General features: G+C 41.7%; 1 protein-coding gene across 1 annotated transcript; it reads left to right on the forward strand.

Moving 5' to 3' along the window:
* The first annotated feature begins 14,884 nt into the window (after positions 1-14,884).
* Positions 14,885-15,345, forward strand: LOC114202189 (mitochondrial import inner membrane translocase subunit Tim9-like). The gene is made up of 2 exons (XM_028095263.2): positions 14,885-15,211; positions 15,296-15,345. Exons 1-2 carry the CDS (start codon positions 15,079-15,081, stop codon positions 15,343-15,345), a joined length of 183 nt encoding a protein of 60 aa, XP_027951064.1. The 5' UTR covers positions 14,885-15,078.
* Positions 15,346-20,939: the final 5,594 nt, after the last annotated feature.

A 20,939-nucleotide genomic window follows, 5' to 3' on the forward strand; every position in this document is an offset into this window, starting at 1 on the left:
ACAGAAGATGGGAATCCAGGACATGGAAATGTTCTAACAAAATGTTCAGATGCTTGTTGCTAGGAGGGAAAATAATCTTGGGACATGAGTGTTGAGTGCTCAGCAGTGAGCACAGGTGAGTGGTGTATCCAGAGAGAAGGGCAAAGGTCATGAGAAAAGGACACAGGGACACAGACTTCATTGCTTTGCATTTTGTCACAAGATAAGAAATCAAGCCTTCCTACAAAAGAAAGAAGCACAGCAAGTCCCTCAGAACTAGGACATCTTTAAACGTGACCTAAATGGCATCAGCACAGAGTGGCCCCTTGGAAATCCATGAAAGCCAGAAAAGAGGGACAAGGAGGAAGACAGCATCTTTCACTTTTCCTGCTGTGCTTTGAGTATTGCAATGTCTGCACATGAAGTCCTTTGAAATGTCTGAATCAGAGAGTGAATTCACAAACCAAGCTTCTACCATGTTGTTAAATACTTTTAGCCTCTTATTTTGAGATTCAGGGACATAGTTAACATAAATTTTTGGCCCAGGAGCTGTTTGGTCCCCAGCCAGTGGGAAACCACAGTGCGATCTCCCAGGCCTGATGCTAACAACTCCATGGCTTCCTGAAGCTGGCCTCTGAAACACATGTTCAGTCTCCCCGCCAGGAGACTTTGTGCTGTCCTTCTCCCCTCCTCTGCCTTGCCTGACCCCCAGCTGTCTGCCCAGGGGCCTGTGGCCCATTTGGTCTCTGTATAGGTCTTTTTGTCTCCATGTAAAACAGAGAGTAAAACTGGGGCCCAAATTAAACAGAGCTATGCAGGATAGTAGCCAATAAGTGCCCTGAGCTCCTTGAAGTGTTTCTCACCTTCATTTGCTTCTTAGGACTCAGGTTTGCCAAGGCTTAGAAGCAAAAGCCTTGGAGTTATTATTACACAGAACAGATGTGAACCTGGCCTACTTCTGAGTGAGAAAAAGCCCTTTACACGTGATTTTCTGAGGTCAGCCCAGCCCCCAAATCCCACCACCCTCCTAGACTCCCTCAGCTAGCTGGCAAAATAAGAGAGCAAGTGGAAATAGAGATGTGCCTGGAATCAAAAATCATTTTGCACAATAGCTAGACACATCTTGGGTGGGAAGTCACTACTATAAAAACTGTGTCCTTTCTCTAGCCTTAATCTTGGCACACCCATGGCCACAACATTGTCCGTCTAAATTCAGATTCTGTTCAACTTTAGATCAATAATTTTCTGTACTCAGATAGTTTGTACTTATGAGACATGGTCTGTGGAAGTGGTTTAAACCTGTCTTTTAACATCAACAATAACGATCTTCTAAGTTTTCCTTTCCATTCACTAATTTGATATCTTCACTAAAAGAAATGCCAATAATTCGAGGGTTTGTGGAGTAAAGTGCGATAAGCTCCTCCAGATAGCAAGGAAGTGAGGTGTCACTGTTATTATTCTGAGCTGATAGGAAACACACTTATGTACCGGAGGCCTGGAATCAGTCACTGCCTGCCCAAAGAACAGATAGAGCAGGTGTTGTTTATAATTGCTTCTAGACTTCCTGCCATGGTCAGTTGAAAGTCAAACCCATAAATACTGCCTGACTACAATAAAATTGGAGTACACAGACATTTTTGCATCACTGCCTTGTGCAAATATACTGGCTGGGGTAGGCTGAAATGAATGCAGATGCATATGGAGCAGACGCTGCTGGAATAGCAATGAACAAACTGTCAGTCTTTGCTGCCATTTCTTATCTTCCTTTTTTTTTTTTCTTCCAGGAGAAAAACAGATGACAGCTCTGTAAGGAAAAGGATTTGTCCATTTCCAGAAGCAGTTTTTCCTTTGATACTTCTGAGAACAAGTCAGTAGAAGCCATTTTTTTTTAAACCTGGGTCTTCACTACGGTTATTTCCTGGGCTTCTACATGGCAGCCCCATGCTTTCAAGTCCCCTTTGGCATCGAGACATGAAGCCATATGATACAGTTACCCCCCTGTTCCCAAAAAGGGATTTGGGAGCTTAAGGAAACTTAATATTAGGAATTAAAGTAAGTAAACTCATAGAGGTTCTCTTTCTTTTCTAGGAACCCAGGATGTAGCTCAAACAAACTCAATCATTACTTACAGATCCTAACAAAGTCCCAAGGAGATAATGATGAAGAATGACTGCCTAACTGCAACCATGGTCTGATACTGGGTAGAATAACAATAACAACAACAATAATAACGATATTAGATAATATTTATTGGTTGCTGACAATGTGCCAGGCACAGTTCTAAGCTGTTTGTAAATAACAATTCATGTAAACCTTCAATAACCCTATTGTGAACTCTTTTCTTAGCCTTATTTTACGGATGAGAAATCTATGGCACAGAAAGATAAAGTAACTAGCCAAGGTCACATAGCAGGAAAGTGGAAAGGCAGGGATTTGAGTACAGTCAACCTGGCTGCCAAGCTGGTCAAGATGCTGCACTGCCTATAGCCTCCAGGCAGGACACAAAGCGTGAAGCAGATCAGGTATAAAATAGCAGGGAGTTGTAGGAACTGGGGTAAACTAGCATGGGCATGCCCTGACTTAAATGAAGAATTTTCTACTCAGATCCAGAGTGGAATACAATTTTTTTCAAGACACACTGGAAATCCATATGTTATGTGAAACTCCAAAAAGTGTGTGAGCCAAACCAAGCCAAGCTCAAATGGGGCTGCTCAGTGAGCCACCATTTTATCAACATCACCAGTGGTCAAAAGTCTGGTTCCAGGGCATTTTCTAGAAGGCTTCCTATGACTCCCCACTTCCCTGGATACATCCAATACAAACATTCACAGGGAAATCCCAAGCACTGATGTGGTCCTGAGGAGTGTCCTTACATAGCTCTATGCCTGTCACCCAGTGTCTGGCATACAGTAGATGTTTTAGACAATGAAAGAAAAAGAAAAAATAAGCTCAGTGCTGTTAGTGCCATAGCTTAAGGAAACTTAATATTAGGAATTAAAGTAAGTAAATAAATAGAATCAGGACTGTGGCAATAACAGCCGTGGTCTGAGAGTCTGGGGATGTGGGCCTCTCAATCCTGACACATATTTGGGTGTGACCTTAAGTACACCTTCAAGGTCCTTCCCCATCCAAGCCCATGTGGGTTTGTGAGGCCCAGAGCAGATGCATTCAGATGCACATGATGAAAGGATGATTATCTTTCCAAAGAACTCACCATAGATTCCCTTGAGTTACATAGTGAATTTGCCATGTAAGCCCTAAGTATTTGCAGCCCATCAGCATTAATCATGTTAGCGAGGAGAGTGAATCCATACCCACTCCTGAAGAGTTGCTGTGGCAGAAGGGGCTGTGCTGAGGGAAGGAGGCAATTTCAAGTGGCCAGAAATTGCTGAGTGGAACAGAGAGTTCAGCCACCATGGCACTTCTTTCTGAGACAACCACTATGAGATTTTACTTCAAGTTCAATATGTTTTAAGCAAATGCCAAGGGAGGACTCCACCAACCTGGTCCAGAATGGCCTCCCTTCTCTAGATGCCCATGGCACCTGGGATCCATAGCACATAGCTCAGAACTCTCTCATCTTCAGCTGGGTCCTGTGTACTAAGCATTTGCCTAGACAGCAGCCACAACAAATAAAGTGTGGGTGAACAAGAGAGAGTAGAGGCATCGTCCCTCTGCTCAGGTCCCCCTTTTACCCTGCCTGAGGTCAGGCTCCCTGAAAATAAGCTATAACAAGGACTTTGTTATGCTCCAGGAGAACCTGGAAGGGAATATGGGAAGGACAGAGTGGGGAGAAACCAAGAAAAGCACGATTTCAGGATAAGTGACACTCTCCACCTGATCCTGCAGCATAACCCTGGTGTGTGACTTACATCTTGGAGTTTATCCTGACTTGAATTAAAGCATCTGCAGTTTCATACCCCAGCACAAGTCACATTGCTGTAGGCCAGGTTGGAGGGATATGAATTCCCAGGAACATCACTTCCAACACTCTGTACCTGTCAGCAAAGCCCAAACATAGGTTACTGGAAAGAGATATGGGTGTGGCCCTTAGATGTGGAAGAACACAGATGCTGAAGAGTGGTCAAAGGCAGCAGACAGGCACCGGGAGGAGCACCCATGCACTATAGGACCACATTCACAGTCCCTGCCAATCATACTAGATACTCCAAGTAGGCAGAAACCAGGTCTTTTATTTTCTTTGTGACTCTACAGGTGCTAACAGAACCAAGAATAGAGAGTTTTTTTGTAATTTTTTAATTAACCCTTATGTAGCACTTACTTTATGCCAGGCATTGTTCTAAGCATTTTACAAACATTAATTTACTTAACCCCCCAATCCTTCAATTTCTTCATAAGCAAAATCAAGCTAATTATAGTGACTTTCATAGGCTTGGTGGGAAGCTAAATAGCCCACCTAAGGTTACAGAACTAATCTGTCAGAATTTGAACCCAGGCAATTTGGCCCCTGAATCCACACCCTTAAATGTGCCACCATTAAAATGAGTTAGGGTTTATAGAACCATACAGATCCAGGTTTGAGTCCCAGTTTACATCAATAAAACTGCATGTCATCTCTCTGCCTTTGCTTTCCTATCTTTAAAATGGAGATTAAAAAAATAACAACAACTAATACCCACATCTATATAAGACATGCACAGCAGCTGCCAAGGACATGATAGATACTTGATAAATGTCAGCTATCCTTATAAAAATGCTCAGTAAAATTGACTGCATGGTAATCGTTGATAGTGCAGATTGTCCCCATAACTCTCAGTGGCAGATATGTAGAAAAATAAAAGTCAGGATCACCCAGTGCATTATTATGGCATTATCTAGGCCAGACATTACTCCCTAGGGCGCATTTGGCAATGTCTGGAAACACTTTTGGTCATCACTGTTGGGGGAGAACTGTTACTTGCCTCCAGTGGATAGAGGGCAGATGTTGCTGAACATCCTACAGCGCATAGGATGGCACCTCAACAAAGAACTATCCTGCTGGAAGTGTCCATAGTTCAAACCCTAACCTTTGTAGATGGAGAGACTAAGGCACCTAACAGTAAGTGACTCACTGTGGTTGCACAGTCCATTTGCATATCCAGCACTCTGTACAGAAGTCTCTTGATGTCCACAGAATTGGACAGCAATGCCTGCTTGGAGGACTCATAAGTTTGTGTGAGAATCATGTAAGGCCCAAAAGTAAAAGCCCTTTCCTAAATGTAGCATGCCACATAAAGGTGAGAGCTTATTATCCATGATCTTTTAAAATATGTAAATAGATCTTGTATTAGGTAGGTTAATTTTCTAGCAACTATATCTGAGGCTTAAGGCAGTGGCACCTTTGCCCAATCTGAAAAAAGTCTCCCCCATGGTATGAGCAGCATTAGAAAACTCCAGGCCTGGTTAATCTACCACTCAGTTAATCCCTGCATGATTAATAAAGTGGCTGACTATGTTTCCCTCCCAGCTGACAGATGCTAGGCTATAAATTCATCCACATCACATCCGTTATGCCTGTGGAGTAATAGGGTTTAGCACACAGGAACAGGCACACCTGACTCACTCCCACCACCATATATACAGCAAACAAGATTCCCCAATATGATTTTCAGCACTTCCTGCCATTCCAAGGGCAGATGGCATTATACTGCACTTTACCTCAAGTCTCTGCAAATTACCATCTAATATATTCCAATACAGCATTGGATTTCAGGCTCTGGAGAAACACCCCTGCTCACAGGTGCAGGTCTAGGCAGAGCTCCCACCGAGACAATCAACCCACACCCCTCACACCATAAAAAGGACTAGAAACAAGATTTAAGAAGCTTCTTGTCAAGGGTAGATCTCATCTTTGCTGCCTCCCCAGAGTGACAAGGCAGTGCAGCTGACAAGGAGGAAGTCCCATTCCTGTTCCCCAGTCTCTACTCTGGCACTGGCCAGAAACCTTTCGCCATTGTTGTAATTACTGACATGCCTGCAGTTCCACCACCCAGCCCAACCATGCATCTAAATGTGAGGGGAATAACCACATCTTATTTGCTGTTCCCCTCCCTCCAGCCCAGGAGCTACTACTAAACAGATCATCAATCACCGCTCATTATACTTGCAGCAGCCTTCAGATCTACTGGAAAAAAAAAAAAAGCAGATGCCTCCACTGCCCCTGCCAGGTTCTGTGAAGCACCCTTTTGTGTATACGTGCCTGTGTGCACATATGTTCACACATACACATACACACAACACACGGATAGGAGGCTTCTGCACATTTTTTGTCTTCATGATTACAGTTAGAGTGGAGAGGAATAATGAAAGATGAATGGGAGTGAGGGCCTTTTACTCCCTCATTTCCCCATAACAACCAACCAAAAACCATTCTATACTCTTTTTTCCTTTCTTTCCAAAATAATAATAATGATAAAAGCAGCTGTCAGCGTTTCCATGTTCAAGGCTCATTTCTAAGTACATTATAAAGACTATATCCAATTGACGTCTCTCTGAGGAAGGCTTTCTTATTGGCCCGATTTTACAGGTCAGAGAATAAAGATGCAAAGAGGTTAAGTAATATGGCCAAGATCACACAGTAAATGGGGGAGGCTAGATTTGAACTCAGGTCATTCAGACTCCGGGGTTCATACTCTTCATCATCACACTTTGATTACTGAATCATTACAAGTTTGGTTAGTAGCAACAGGGCAGGAAAATTTAAGTGTGTAACTTGTAGTTTTAGCATTGGTTTACTTCTAAAAGAAATCATTTGGTTCTAGGTTCTATATTAATGATAGCAATAAATTAAATTATGAGCTAAGCCTGGCATAAAATTTTTAAATAATTTATTAAATCTAAGCATTAATTTTTCTCATAGTTACTAATGGCTAAATTCAGACTCCCTTAGAAGCCTCTCAGTTGGAAGGAAGTTTGACAAGAATACAGAGTTCCATAAGATCTGAACCAAACCCAATGAATTCAAAGAGAAGGCAGATATATTATCTTCTGTTCCCTAGGGATGAAGTCAACCAGCTTCTCTGTTCCTCACTGGAGAGGGTATTGAACAAAATTGTTTACACATGGAAAAAAAAGTTGATTCTGGGAAAGAACTTGGTGGAAAGAGCCTTTGGTTGGAACATCTGCATATATGGCCTCTCTAAGATGGGAGGTCATCCAAGTGCCCTGGAACCTCCTCATGAGTCTCTAGCCTCTGAAACTGATAGTCTTGTGAGCAGCAGTAGGGGAGGCAATTACCAAGAGACCAGGACCTTTTGGTGCAAATCCACTTATGTCCCCTAAAGGGTGGTCTCCAGTGCCAAAGGCAATCCACACCATGGGCTGCAGAATGCCCCTCAGCAAAATGGACAGATTACATAGTCAAGGCAGGTGGGAACATAAAAGTCTGCCATGAAGAGAAACACAAGGTAGTCTGGTTCTCCTTGAATTAGCCATCTTGACTCTCCACAGAAATATTTTGCCTGGGTGTGCAGGTTTGGTAATCCTTCAGTAAAAGCAATTCTTTCTTTACAAGAAAACTACCAAACATTATGCAAAGAGGACTTTGGGCTCCACTAGCTCCTCTCAAAAATGCTGCAATATTATCAGTTCAGAAGAGCCCAGGTTAACCTGTAGTAACAGATTAACCCTGAAATCTCAGCGGCTTAAAAATCTAAAAGTTGATTCCTTGGTAATGTAAATTATGATAACAACCACACAGTCCTGCAGGAGAGCAGTCCTGCATGTGGTAACTCAACAATCCAGGTTCCATCACTATGGGGCACCATTGTCTCAAAAGTTGGCTTCTAGGGGGGCAGAGCAAGATGGCAGAGGAGTAGGAGACCTAGATTTCGTCTGGTCTCAGGAATTCAGCTGAATAGGGATCAAACCATTCTGATCACCTACGAACTCAACAGGAGGTTGAAGAGGAGAGTAGCAACAACTCTCTGAACAGAGAAGTGACCACTTTCTGGAAGGTAGGACGTACAGAGAAGTGAATCCGAGGTGATATTCGGGAGGATAGACGGCGGGGCAGGGGGCCTCTGTCAGCCGCTTCTGGCAAGTGCTGGAGCCGCGGAGCACAAAATTGGACCTTTTAGAAGTTGGCTCCGGTGAGGAACGTCGCTGCAGGGGCTAAGCGGGGGGTGGAATCCTCTCAGGACAGTGTGCTCTCAGGACCCTCGGGGTCACAGAAAGACCGGGGGTGCCTGAGTGCAGCAGAGCTCCCAGGTATCGGAGCAGGGAAGCCGGCTGCAGAGACAAGAGCCGTGGCGCGGGCTCTCAATTCGGGGTTGCCGTAAACTGTGATCTGCAGCCCAGTCGGGCCACTGCTCCTCCAGCAGGGACACAACAAGTGGCAGAGCCGGGGAGACTCCCCTTTCTCCCCTGGGAGGAACGGCGCAGGAATGCACCGCGAGGATCTGCTGGGTTTGGAGACTCCACACGGGGTCAGGTGCCAGATATACAAACAGTCGGTCACAGGCCGGGTGACCACGGAGTGCGGCCGGAGACCAGGGAGACGGGAGTGACTGCTTTTCTCTGGGGGCACACTGAGGAGCAGGGCCCCAAGTTCTCAGCTCCTCCTGGTGGAGATTGGGAGGCCACCATTTTCGCCCTGGTCCTCCAAAGCTGTACCGAGGGCTTGCAGGGAACAAAAGCACCTGAAAGCAAACCCAAGCAGCTTGCTTAGCCCGGACCGACAAGGGCGGGGCAATTCAGCCTCCGGCAAAGACATTTGGAAATGACGGCAACAGGCCCCTCCCCCAGAAGATCAGCACGAACAGCCAGCAAGTCAAGACCAAGTTTACCGATCAAGGAAACGGGAGAACTCCAGCGCTAGGGGAATACTGCACATAGAATTCATGGCTTATTTTTACCATGATTCATTAGTTCATCAAAGCTAATTTTTTAACTTTTTTTTTTAATTTTTCTTTTTCCCTTTCTCAACCAAAATCTTATCAATCCTTTTTTTAAAAAAAATGTTTTTATTTTTCATTTTTAGAGTCATATTTTACCCCTTCATTGTAGTTACCCTTATTTTTGGCATATATATATATAAGTTGTTCTCTCTTTAAAATTTTGAGATACAGTTTCTTCTAACAGATCAAAATATACCCTAAATCACTAGGGAATGGCTTTGTTCTAGTCTCCTGCCTGATCACACTCTCTCCCTTTAGTTTTTCTTTTTTTTAAACCTTCTGCTTTCTTTTTTCAAACATCTTATCAAGTCCTTTTATAAAATCTTTTATAATTCTCATCTTTACAGTCATCTTCTATCCCTTCATTGTATCAACCCTTATTTTGTACATATATGTCTTTCTTCCTTTAAAATTTTAGGAGGCACTTTTTTCTAACAGACCAAAATACGCCCAAAATCTAGTGTGTGGCACTGATCTATGCATTAGCCTGATCATATTTGATCATATTCTGCTTTTTTTGTATTGTTCTGTTTTTGTTTTTATCTTTTTTTCTCTTTCTTTTTTCTTTCTTTCCCTTTCTTTTCCCCTGGTTTCAGGTCTTTTCTGATTTGTATACAATATATTTGCTGGGGACGTTGTTAACCTGTTAGCATTTTGTTCTCTCATTCATCTATTCTCCTCTGGACAAAATGACAAGACGAAAAAAATCACCTCAGCAAAAAGAATAAGAGGTAGTACCGTCAGCCAAGGACCTCCTCAATACAGACATTAGTATGATGTCGGACCTAGAGTTCAGAATCATGACTTTAAAGATACTAGCTGGGCTTGAAAAAAGCATGGAAGTTATTAGAGGATCCCTTTCTGGAGAAATAAAAGACCTAAAATCTAACCAAGTCAAAATCAAAAAGGCTATTGATGAGGTGCAATCAAAAATTGGGGCACTAACTGCTAGGATAAATGAGACAGAAGAGAGAATCAGTGATATAGAAGACCAAATGATGGAAAATAAAGAGGCTGAGAAAAAGAGAGATAAACAACTACAGGATCACGGGGGCAGAATTCGAGAGATAAGCGATACCATAAGATGAAACAACATTAGAATAATTGGGATCCCAGAAGAAGAAGAAAGAGAGAGGGGGGCAGAAGGTATATTGGAGCAAATAATAGCAGAGAACTTCCCTAATGTGGGGAAGGAAACAAGCATCAAAATCCAGGAGGCACAGAGAACCCCTCTCAAAATCAATAATAATAGGTCAACACCCTGACATCTAATAGTAAAACTTACGAGTCTCAGAGACAAAGAAAAATCCTGAGAGCAGCTCGGGAGAAGATATATGTAACCTACAATGGTAGAAATATTAGACTGGCAACAGAACTGTCCACAGAGAACTGGCAGGCCAGAAAGGACTGGCAGGATATCTTCAGAGCACTAAACGAGAAAAATATGCAGCGAAGAATACTATATCCAGCTAGGCTCTCATTGAAAATTGAAGGAGAGATAAAAAGCTTCCAGGACAAAAACTAAAGGAATTTGCAAACACAAAACCAGCCCTCCAATAAATATTGAAAGGGGTCCTCTAAGCAAAGAGAGACCCTAAAAGCAGCAGAGATCAGAAAGGAACACAGACAATATACAGTAACTGTCACCTTACAGGCCATACAATGGCACTAAATTCGTACCTTTCAATAGTTACCCTGAATGTAAATGGGCTCAATGTCCCAATCAAAAGACACAGGCTATCAGATTGGATTAAAAAACAAGACCCATCCATATGCTGTCTGCAAGAGACTCATTTTAGACCCAAAGACACCCCCACATTGAAAGTGAGGGGGTGGAAAACCATTTACCATGCTAATGGACACCAAAAGAAAGCTGGGGTGGAAATCCAACTATCAGACAAATTAGATTTTAAAACAAAGACTGTAATAAGAGATGAAGAAGGACACTATATCCTACTTAAAGGGTCTATCCAACAAGAAGATCTAACAATTGTAAATATCTATGCCCCGTACATGGGAGCAGCCAATTATATAAGGCAATTAATAAGAAAAGCAAAGAAACACATTGACAACAACACAATAATAGTGGGGGACTTTAACACCCCCCTGACTGAAATGGACAGATCATCTAAGCAAAAGATCAACAAGGAAAGAAAGACTTTAAATGACACACTGGACCAAATGGACTTCACAGACATATTCAGAACATTCCATCCCAAAGCAATGGAATACACATTCTTCGCTAGTGCCCATGACACATTCTCCAGAACTGATCACATCCTAGGTCACAAATCAGGTCTCAACTGGTACCAAAAGATTGGGATCGTTCTCTGCATATTTTCAGACCACAATGTTCTGAAACTAGAACTCAACCACAAGAGGAAAGTCAGAAAGAACTCAAATACATGGAGGTAAAGAGCATCCTACTAAAGAATGAATGGGTCAACCAGGATATTAAAGAAGAATTAAAAAAATTCATGGAAACCAATGAAAATGAAAACACAACTGTTCAAAATCTTTGGGATACAGCAAAGGCAGTCCTGACAGAAAAGTATATAGCAATACAAGCCTTTCTGAAGAAACAAGAAAGGTCTCAAATACACAACCTAACCCTACACCTAAAGGAGCTGGAGAAAGAACAGCAATTAAGCTTAAACCCAGCAGGAGAAGAGAAATAATAAAGATCAGAGCAGAAATCAATGACATAGAAACCAAAAGAACAATAGAACAGATCAACGAAACTAGGAGCTGGTTCTTTGAAAGAATTAACAAGATTCATAAATCCCTGGCCAGACTTATCAAAAAGAAAAGAGAAATGACCCGAATCAACAAAATCATGAATGAAAGAGGAGAGATCACAACCAACACCAAAGAAATACAAACAATTATAAGAACATATTATGAGCAACTCTATGCCAGCAAATCAAATAACCTGGAAGAAATGGGTGCCGTCCTAGTGATGTATCAACTACCAAAATTGAACCAGGAAGAAATAGAAAACCTGAACAGACCTATAACCACTAAGGTAATTGAAGCGGTCATCAAAAATCTCCCAAGAAACAAAAGCCCAGGGCCAGATGGCTTCCCAGGGGAATTCTATCAGACATTTAAAGAAGAATTAATACCTATTCTCCTGAAACTGTTCCAAAAAATAGAAATGGAAGGAAAACTTCCGAACTCATTTTATGAAGCCAGCATTACCTTGATCCCAAAACGAGACAAAGACCCCATCAAAAAGGAGAATTACAGATCAATATCCTTAAAGAACATGGATGCAAAAATTCTTACCAAAATACTAACCAATAGGATCCAACAGTACATTAAAAGGTTTATTCACCATGACCAAGTGGGATTTATCCCTGGGCTGCAAGGCTGGTTCAACATCTGCAAATCAATCAATGTGATACAATACATTAACAAAAGAAAGAACAAGAATCATATGATCCTCTCAACAGATGCAGAAAAAGCATTTTACAAAGTACAGCATCCTTTCTTGATCAAAACTCTTCAGAGTATAGGGATAGAGGGTACCTATCTCAATATCATAAAAGCCATCCATGAAAAACCTACAGCGAATATCATTCTCAATGGGGAAAAGCTGAGAGCTTTTCCCCTAAGTTCAGGAACGCGGCAGGGATGTCCACTCTCAACACTGCTATTCAACATAGTATTAGAAGTCCTAGCCACAGCATTCAGACAACAAAAAGAAATCAAAGGCATCCAAATCAGCAAAGAGGAAGACAAATTCTCACTCTTTGCAGATGATATGATACTGTATGAGGAAAACCCAGAAGACTTCATCCCCAAACTGCTAGAACTCATTCAGGAATTCAGTAAAGTAGCAGGTTATAAAAATCAATGCACAGAAATCAGTGGCATTCCTATACACCAACAACAAGACAGAAGAGAGACAAATCAAGGAGTTGATCCCATTTACAATTGCACCCAAAACCATAAGATACCGAGGAATAAATTTAACCAAAGAGGCAAAGGATCTGTACTCAGAAAACTATAAAATACTCATGAAAGAAATTGAAGAAGACACAAAGAAATGGAAAAACGTTCCATGCTCATGGATTGGAAGAACCAACATTGTGAAGATGTCAATGCTACCCAGAGCAATCTACACATTCAATGCAACCCCCATCAAAATACCATCTACTTTTTTCAGAGAAATGGAACAAATAATCCTAAAATTTGTATGGAACCAGAAGAGACCCCGAATACCCAGAGGAATGTTGAAAAAGAAAGGCAAAGCTGGAGGCATCACAATTCCGGACTTCCAGCTCTATTCCAAAGCTGTCATCATCAAGACAGTATGGTACTGGCACAAAAACCGACACGTAGATCAATGGAACAGAATCAAGAGTCCAGAAATGGACCCTCAACTCTATCGTCAACTAATCTTCGGCAAAGCAGGAAAGAATGTCCAACGGAAAAAAGACAGTCTCTTCAAGAAATGGTGTTGGGAAAATGGGACAGCCACATGCAGAAGAATGAAACTGGACCATTTCCTTACACCATACACAAAATTGACTCCAAATGGTTGAAAGACCTAAATATGAAACAGGAGTCCATCAAAATCCTAAAGGAGAACAGAGGCAGCAACCTCTTTGACATCAGCCGCAACAACTTCTTCTTAGAAACATCGCCAAAGGCAAGGGAAGCCAGGGCAAAAATGAACTATTGGGATTTCATCAAGATAAAAAGCTTTTGCACAGCAAAAGATACAGTCCACAAAACCAAAAGACAACCGATAGAATGGGAGAAAATATTTGCAAATGACATATCAGATAAAGGGCTAGTATCCAAAATCTATAAGGAATGTATCAAACTCAACACCCAAAGAAAAAATAATCCAATCCAGAAATGGGCAGAAGACATGAACAGACATTTTTCCAAAGAAGACATCCAAATGGCCAACAGACATGGAAAAGTGCTCAACATCGCTCGGCATCAGGGAAATCCAAATCAAAACCTCAATGAGATACCACCTCACACCCGTCAGAATGGCTAAAATGAACAAGTCAGGAAACGACAGATGTTGGCGGGGATGCGGAGAAATGGGAACCCTCCTACACTGTTGGTGGGAATGCAAGCTGGTGCAACCACTCTGGAAAACAGTATGGAGGTTCCTCAAAGAGTTGAAAATAGAGCTACCGTACGATCCTTCAATTGCACTACTGGGTATTTACCACAAAGATACAAATGTAGGGATCCGAAGGGGTACATGCACCCCAATGTTTATAGCAACAATAGCCAAACTGTGGAAAGAGCCAAGGTGTCCATCGACAGATGAATGGATAAAAAAGAGGTGGTTTATATACACAATGGAATATTATGTAGCTATCAAAAGGAATGAGATCTTGCCATTTGCAACGACGTGGATGGAACTGGAGGGTGTTATGCTGAGTGAAATAGGTCAATCAGAGAAAGACGTGTTTCAAATGACCTACTGATATGAGGAATTCTTAATCTCAGGAAACAAACTGAGGGTTGCTGGAGTGGTGGGGGGTGGGAGGGATGGGGTGGCTGGGTGATAGACATTGGGGAGGGTATGTGCTATGGTGAGCGCTGTGAATTGTGCAAGACTGTTGAATCACAGATCTGTACTTCAGAAACAAATAATGCTACATATGTTAAGAGAAAAGAAAAAGAAGATAGCAGGAGGGGAAGAATGAAGGGGAGTAAGTCAGAGGGGGAGACGAACAATGAGAGATGATGGACTCTGAAAAAGAAACAGGGTTCTAGAGGGGAGGATGGTGGGGGGATGGGTTAGCCTGGTGATGGGTGTTAAAGAGGGCACATTCTGTGTGGAGCCCTGGATGTTATGCACACACAATGAATCATAGAACACTACATCACAAACTAATGATGTAATGTATGGTGATTAACATAACAATAAAAAAGTAAAAAAAACTCTTTGGGCACTATTACTTAAAAAAAGGGGAAAAATAGGCCTCTCCCACGTGTTCTCTCCCATCCAGCGGCTGCGGCGCCCACCCCGACCCAAACCCTCCGCCCCTAGATTCGACTGGCAGAGCAGCCCCCCAACCTCGCACTGGTGTCGGATGCAAGAGCTTGTGCTTAAGTAAGAAATCAGTCATTAGAAACATTCAAGCAAAGGTTGGACAACTAATTTTCCGGAACAAAAGGAAACTCATGCATCAGAAAAGGTGACTAATAAACATACCAATAGAATATGGCTGCACAAAAACCAGAATCTGATCAGATAAAACAGTTTAAGGAATTTCTTAGAACCTACAATAAACTTACAGAAACCTGCCTTTTGGATTGCGTTAAAGACTTCACAACAGGAGAAGTAAAACCTGAAGAGACCACCTGTTACGAACATTGCTTACAGAAATATTTAAAAATGACACAAAGAATATCCATGAGATTTCAGGAATATCATATTCAGCAGAATGAAGCCCTGGTAGCCAAAGCAGGACTTCTTGGCCAACCATGACAGAGAAGTCCTAACGGATGGACTTTTGATGAAAGATTGCCAGTAGCTATTGTGATGGAAATGAGGATTCATCTGATAGAATCCCCTGAAAGTAGTAGCCACCATATTAAACTGTCCTAACTTTGGCAAATGGATACAACTGGAGAAACAAAATTGCTATTTACCGAGAATAATCAAAATAGGAGGTCTTATTGTTGAATGAAAATAATAAGATGCAACATTTGTTGAGGCCTTAAGATTCAGCAGCTTGGTAATTTCATTAGAAAAATAAACCATTGTTTCTTCAATTGTGACTGTTAATTTTAAAGCAAAATGTGTTCAATCATGTATGAGATAGAAAGAATTTTTTATTACTAAAAGTAAAATAAATGGAAATATCACTGAAAAAAAAAGGGAAAAAATATCTGTCCAATTATTTTCAGCAGGGAAAATTTGCCAGAGCTTATAGCTCTGGCTTTAATTGCTTTTTTTTTCCCATTGGTGAATCATTTTGAGCTTATGATAATTTCAAAATAAATATTTTTCAAAGCCTCGGGGCATTCATTGTATAATGATCAGCTGAAAGATTTCTTGGTTATAGGATTCTCAAAAGAATAAAAGGTGTCCACAGCATCAGCTATTTCTATTTTTAAAAGATGAAATTGCTCATTAAGTGGTACAAGTCAATTTCTTTCATCAACCTAACTGCACATTTTAGCAAAGATTCAATCTCTGAATTAAGCAAATGACTATACATTTCAAAGTCAATAACTATACTCTATTTCCTTTAACATGAACATCTTACACATCTATAAAACACTGTCAACCTCTTTGCTATGCCTTTTCCTAGCAGACTGAAGACAGAGTTTTATTATTGCTGTGCAGTTTCTGTTTTTATTTTCTTCAAGCGATATATTTGTGTGTTTTAGCTAAGGTCCTGCTGATCATGACATGCACATTTTTAAAAGAGCCAGATGTTTTTGAAAAATGGTGAGACTGAATAGTTCATTTAACAATAAAATACAAAATGCTTATATTTCTCTTTGCATATTTGTAATTTCCCTAAGGAGACTTGTTTCTTTCTGTAGTAAAATCAAGTCCAATGTAATGAACAATGTTAGGTCTATGAGGGTTGGTGGCCAATCTGAGGATAGAAGAGCCCAAGGACTTTCCTATTTCTTTTTTCCAACCAAATTCTTGGAGCTAGAGGCTGGAGAGGAGTAGAGTTGAGGGAGTTGGGAGGGTGTAGAAAGAGGTGACCTTACAGATCATTTCAAATTCTATAATGAATGCAAAAAGTAATCAGAATGAGATATTTGGAGATTCAATTCTTTAGAGAGAGATTCAAATTCATTTGTCCCTTACAGAGCCAAAGAAAAAAGCCATTATTAATTTAGCCAATTAGAGAACTTTGAAAGCAATATCCAGTATGTTAAAAAAAAAAAACTATTCCAAGAGTGTAGCCCACAACCCAGGAAAACTTAATTTTTATAGCATTTAGAATGAAGAAAGGTCATTCCTTAGATGTTCTCAACAGAAGACTGTGATTTTTGAACTGGTAATATTAATGACAAGTGGAATTTTCATAAAAAGGGAGTAAATGCTTGAGTGAGCTTGAAATGAAATTAGAGGTGCATGTTCTGCCCATCATGGCATTTCCAGATGAATTGGTGAATCCAATATTGCTTCCTACTCTGCCACACTCCCACTGGAAAATTCCAAAGCCTCAGTGCCTACATCTGCTTCTTCTGCTTTCTCAACGACATTAAACAAAACATTTTACCTCTTCCTTACATGGGAGGCCTTGGCTGCCTGAGATGTGTGATCCATGGGCCATTTCTCTTCTGTAACTGATAAACAGAGAGAGCATCACATGAGGACCCTTCCCAGAATCAGGACAGAGACAGGGTGGCAAACTGAGGAGGGGTCCTCGTGGAGCAGGCCCAGAGTGTGGAGTCATGGAGGACTTTTTTTTTTCTTAAAATTTTGTATTGTTATGTTAATCACCATACATTACATCATTAGTTTGTGATGTAATGTTCCAGGATTCATTGTTTGTGCATAACACCCAGTGCTCCACACAGAACGTGCCCTTTTTAATACCCATCACCAGGCTAACCCATCCCCCCAACCCCCTCCCCTCTAGAATCCTCAGTTTGTTTTTCAGAGTCCATCATCTCTCATGGTTTGTCTCCCCCTCCGATTTACCCCCCTTCATTCTTCCCCTCCTGCTATCTTCTTCTTTTTTTTTTCTTAACACATATTGCATTATTTGCTTCAGAGGTACAGATCTGTGATTCAACAGTCTTGCACAATTCAGAGTGCTCACCATAGTACATATCCTCCCCAATGTCTATCACCCAGCCACCCCATCTCTCCCACCCCACCCCCACTCCAGCAACCCTCAGTTTGTTTCCTGAGATTAAGAATTCCTCATATCAGTGAGGTCATATGATACATGTCTTTCTCTGATTGACTTATTTCACTCAGCATAACACCCTCCAGTTCCATCCACGTCGTTGCAAATGCCAAGATCTCATTCCTTTTGATGGCTGCATAATATTCACGGATGACTTTTGATGAATCTTGCCCCTACTGCAGTCCATGTGAACAGATTCAGGAAGTCACATGAGGAGTTTTGGACCACCTGTACCATAATGTCCAGAGAGTGGTTCTCAGTCTTATCTAAACACTGGAATCACCAGAGAGCTTTTAAAAAGGTGTCTGGGTCCCATCTCCTTAAAGTCTGATTTCACTGGCCTTTGTTGCATCTTGACTGTTTAGATTTTTTAAGCTCCCTAGATGATTCTCTTGTTTGGCCAGGGCTGAGAACGATGGTGTCACTTTCTGAGAAGGAATATCAGCAGAAAGCTACAGGAAAGGCCCTTGACAGGAGCCTGGTGAGTAAGAAGCGAAGTAGCACAAGGGGAGCCTAGAGGATGGGCAGAAGGAGGCCTTTGAACTGTGTTAGGATAAACACTAAATCCTTGAGAGCCATGGGAAGCCAAAGAAAGGTGTAGCACAGAGCAATGTGGCCAGCTCTTTGCTGCCATATTTCTGGTGCTAAAATAAAAGTTTATTGAACACCCACATTCAGGTGGGAACATCAGAAACTAAGACTTCTCTGGCCAAACTTAACAAGTCTCCCTTCGGGTAACAGAGGGGCCAGATGTCATTCATCTCTATTTGGGCAATAGGCTTTTGCTTTCATTCATAGCCTACTACCACAACAATGCCACACTCCTCTTACTGTCCTCCTTCCCTACCATAATAAGTCATTCTAGAGTGCTATGCTTCACTTAAAAATAAACAAACACCTTCTGTCTCCATTCTGGCACAGTTTCAGCTTATTTAGCATTATAACATATGTCATCTGTTTCCTAAACAATCTAACATGGTCATGGCATGATGGGATCAGTAATTTGGGCAAATGAGAAACAGCCTGCCATCAGGACAACCATAATGACATTTGATTTGCTGTCAGTAGATACTACTGTGTGTTCTTTCTCTTCTTGTTCCTGGAAAATAAACACAGAAGAAAACTGTAAGATTTCCAGCCACAAGCCCTTCTAAAATGTCAGAATGATTGAAACACTGCTCACCTTTAAACACCCTATTCATTTGGCAAACACCAAGTAGATGTTAACCATGTGAGAGGCATGTTGCGTCTAGTCAGAAGATGTAGAAATGGACCGTGCCAGCAAGGGGTTTCCAGCCTCATGTGAGAGACTAGATTATGAAGCATGGAAAATTAGATAACAGCTCCAGGAGGAACAAGAAGGAAACTCACAAGGCAAGATGTGTCTTAGCACCACTTTATCCATCCACCCATGAAAAAAAGCTTTGCTAGCATTAACTGCAGGAAGTCACTGTTGCTATCAATCAACAATTTCTGTTTCATCCTGTACAGACCAAGGAGTTTCACAAAGAGCTTTCTGAGTCCATAAGTCACTTCATTATGAGATAACATTCTCTTTGGTTGAAAGAGAGACTTCAAAAGGACTCCTGCTTTTTGTACAACTTGCTGTCCAAGAATGACACCTGTTTTTTCTAAGGGCTCAGCTAAAGCCTTTCAGGTAACAACACAGCATGACCACTGTGTGCACCACAGAATCCAGAAATACTCAGACTCCCAACACCACCTGGAGTTAAGACCTATTTCCTCCACTTACTCATTTGTTCACTGGGCCAGTACTTCAACAAATATTTACTCAGCCATTACTTCTCACCAAAGCAGAATAAGAGCAACACATTGGACCAGAATTTGAGTTTAAGAACTGCCAATCTAATTGAAGAGGTTTGTAAAAGGAATATGGGACTACAAGAGGTGCTGAAAGGAACCTAAGTGATGCTTTATAGAGATGAGAGATGGAACTCTGAAGCTAGATACACTTTTGTCTTTTCTAGAGAGCCCCTGAGACAGCCTGCCCCCTGACCCAGGGTTACATCTGCACACCTTCCCTGAAGTAAGCAAACAAAGTTGCCCTACTTTGGGTCCCATGCTTGATTCTGGCCCCATCATGGGAGGATCCAGCCTTGATCTTGACCCTGAATCTGAAAATCACTAGCGAAGAATCCAAGGATAGCAAACCACTCAGCCTGCTTGTTCTGCCTAATACTTCTTCCCAGCTCTAGGTCCACTCATTCATTCATTCTTTCATTCACTCCCATGAACGCTATTCAGTACAGTGCCTCCAATTCCTTTAGGGGCCTGAAGTTTCCTTTTTATTTTTTTTTTAATTTTTTTGTTGTTATGTTAATCACTATATTACATCATTAGTTTTTGGTGCAGTGTTCCATGATTCATTGTTTGTTCATAACACCCAGTGCTCCACGCAGAACGCGCCCTCCCCAATACCCATCACCAGGCCAACCCATCCCCCTACCCCCCTCCCCTCTAGAACCCTCAGTTTGTTTTTCAGAGTCCATCATCTCTCATGGTTCGTCTCCCCCTCTGACATACTCCCCTTTTCTTCCTCTCCTGTTATCTTCTTTTTCTTTTTTCTTAAAATATGTTGCATTATTTGTTTCAGAAGTACAGATCTGTGATTCAACAGTCTTGCACAATTCACAGCGCTCACCGTAGCACATACCCTCCCCAATATCTATCACCCAGCCACCCCATCCCTCCCACCCCCAACCACTCCAGTAACCCTCAGTTTCTTTCCTGAGATTAAGAATTCCTCATATCAGTGAGGTCATGTGATACATGTCTTTCTCTGATTGACTTATTTCACTCAGCATAACACCCTCCAGTTCCACCCACGTCGTTGCAAATGGCAAGATCTCATTCCTTTTGATGGCTGCATAATATTCCATTGTGTATATATACCACCTCTTCTTTATCCATTCATCTGTCGATGGGCATCTTGGCTCTTTCCACAGTTTGGCTATGGTGGACATTGCTGCTATAAACATTGGGGTACACGTACCCCTTCGGGTCCCTACATTTGTATCTTTGTGGTAAATACCCAGTAGTGCAATTGCTGGATCGAACGGTAGCTCTAATTTCAACTGTTTGAGGAACCTCCATACTGTTTTCCAGAGGGGTTGCACCAGCTTGCATTCCCACCAACAATGTAGGAGGGTTCCCCTTTCTCCACATCCCCGCCAAC

The sequence above is a fragment of the Eumetopias jubatus genome, unplaced genomic scaffold, assembly GCF_037043125.1.
Source record: "Eumetopias jubatus isolate StellerSeaLion01/CBP00866 unplaced genomic scaffold, mEumJub1_p1.0 scaffold_10, whole genome shotgun sequence".
NCBI lineage: Eukaryota > Metazoa > Chordata > Mammalia > Carnivora > Otariidae > Eumetopias > Eumetopias jubatus.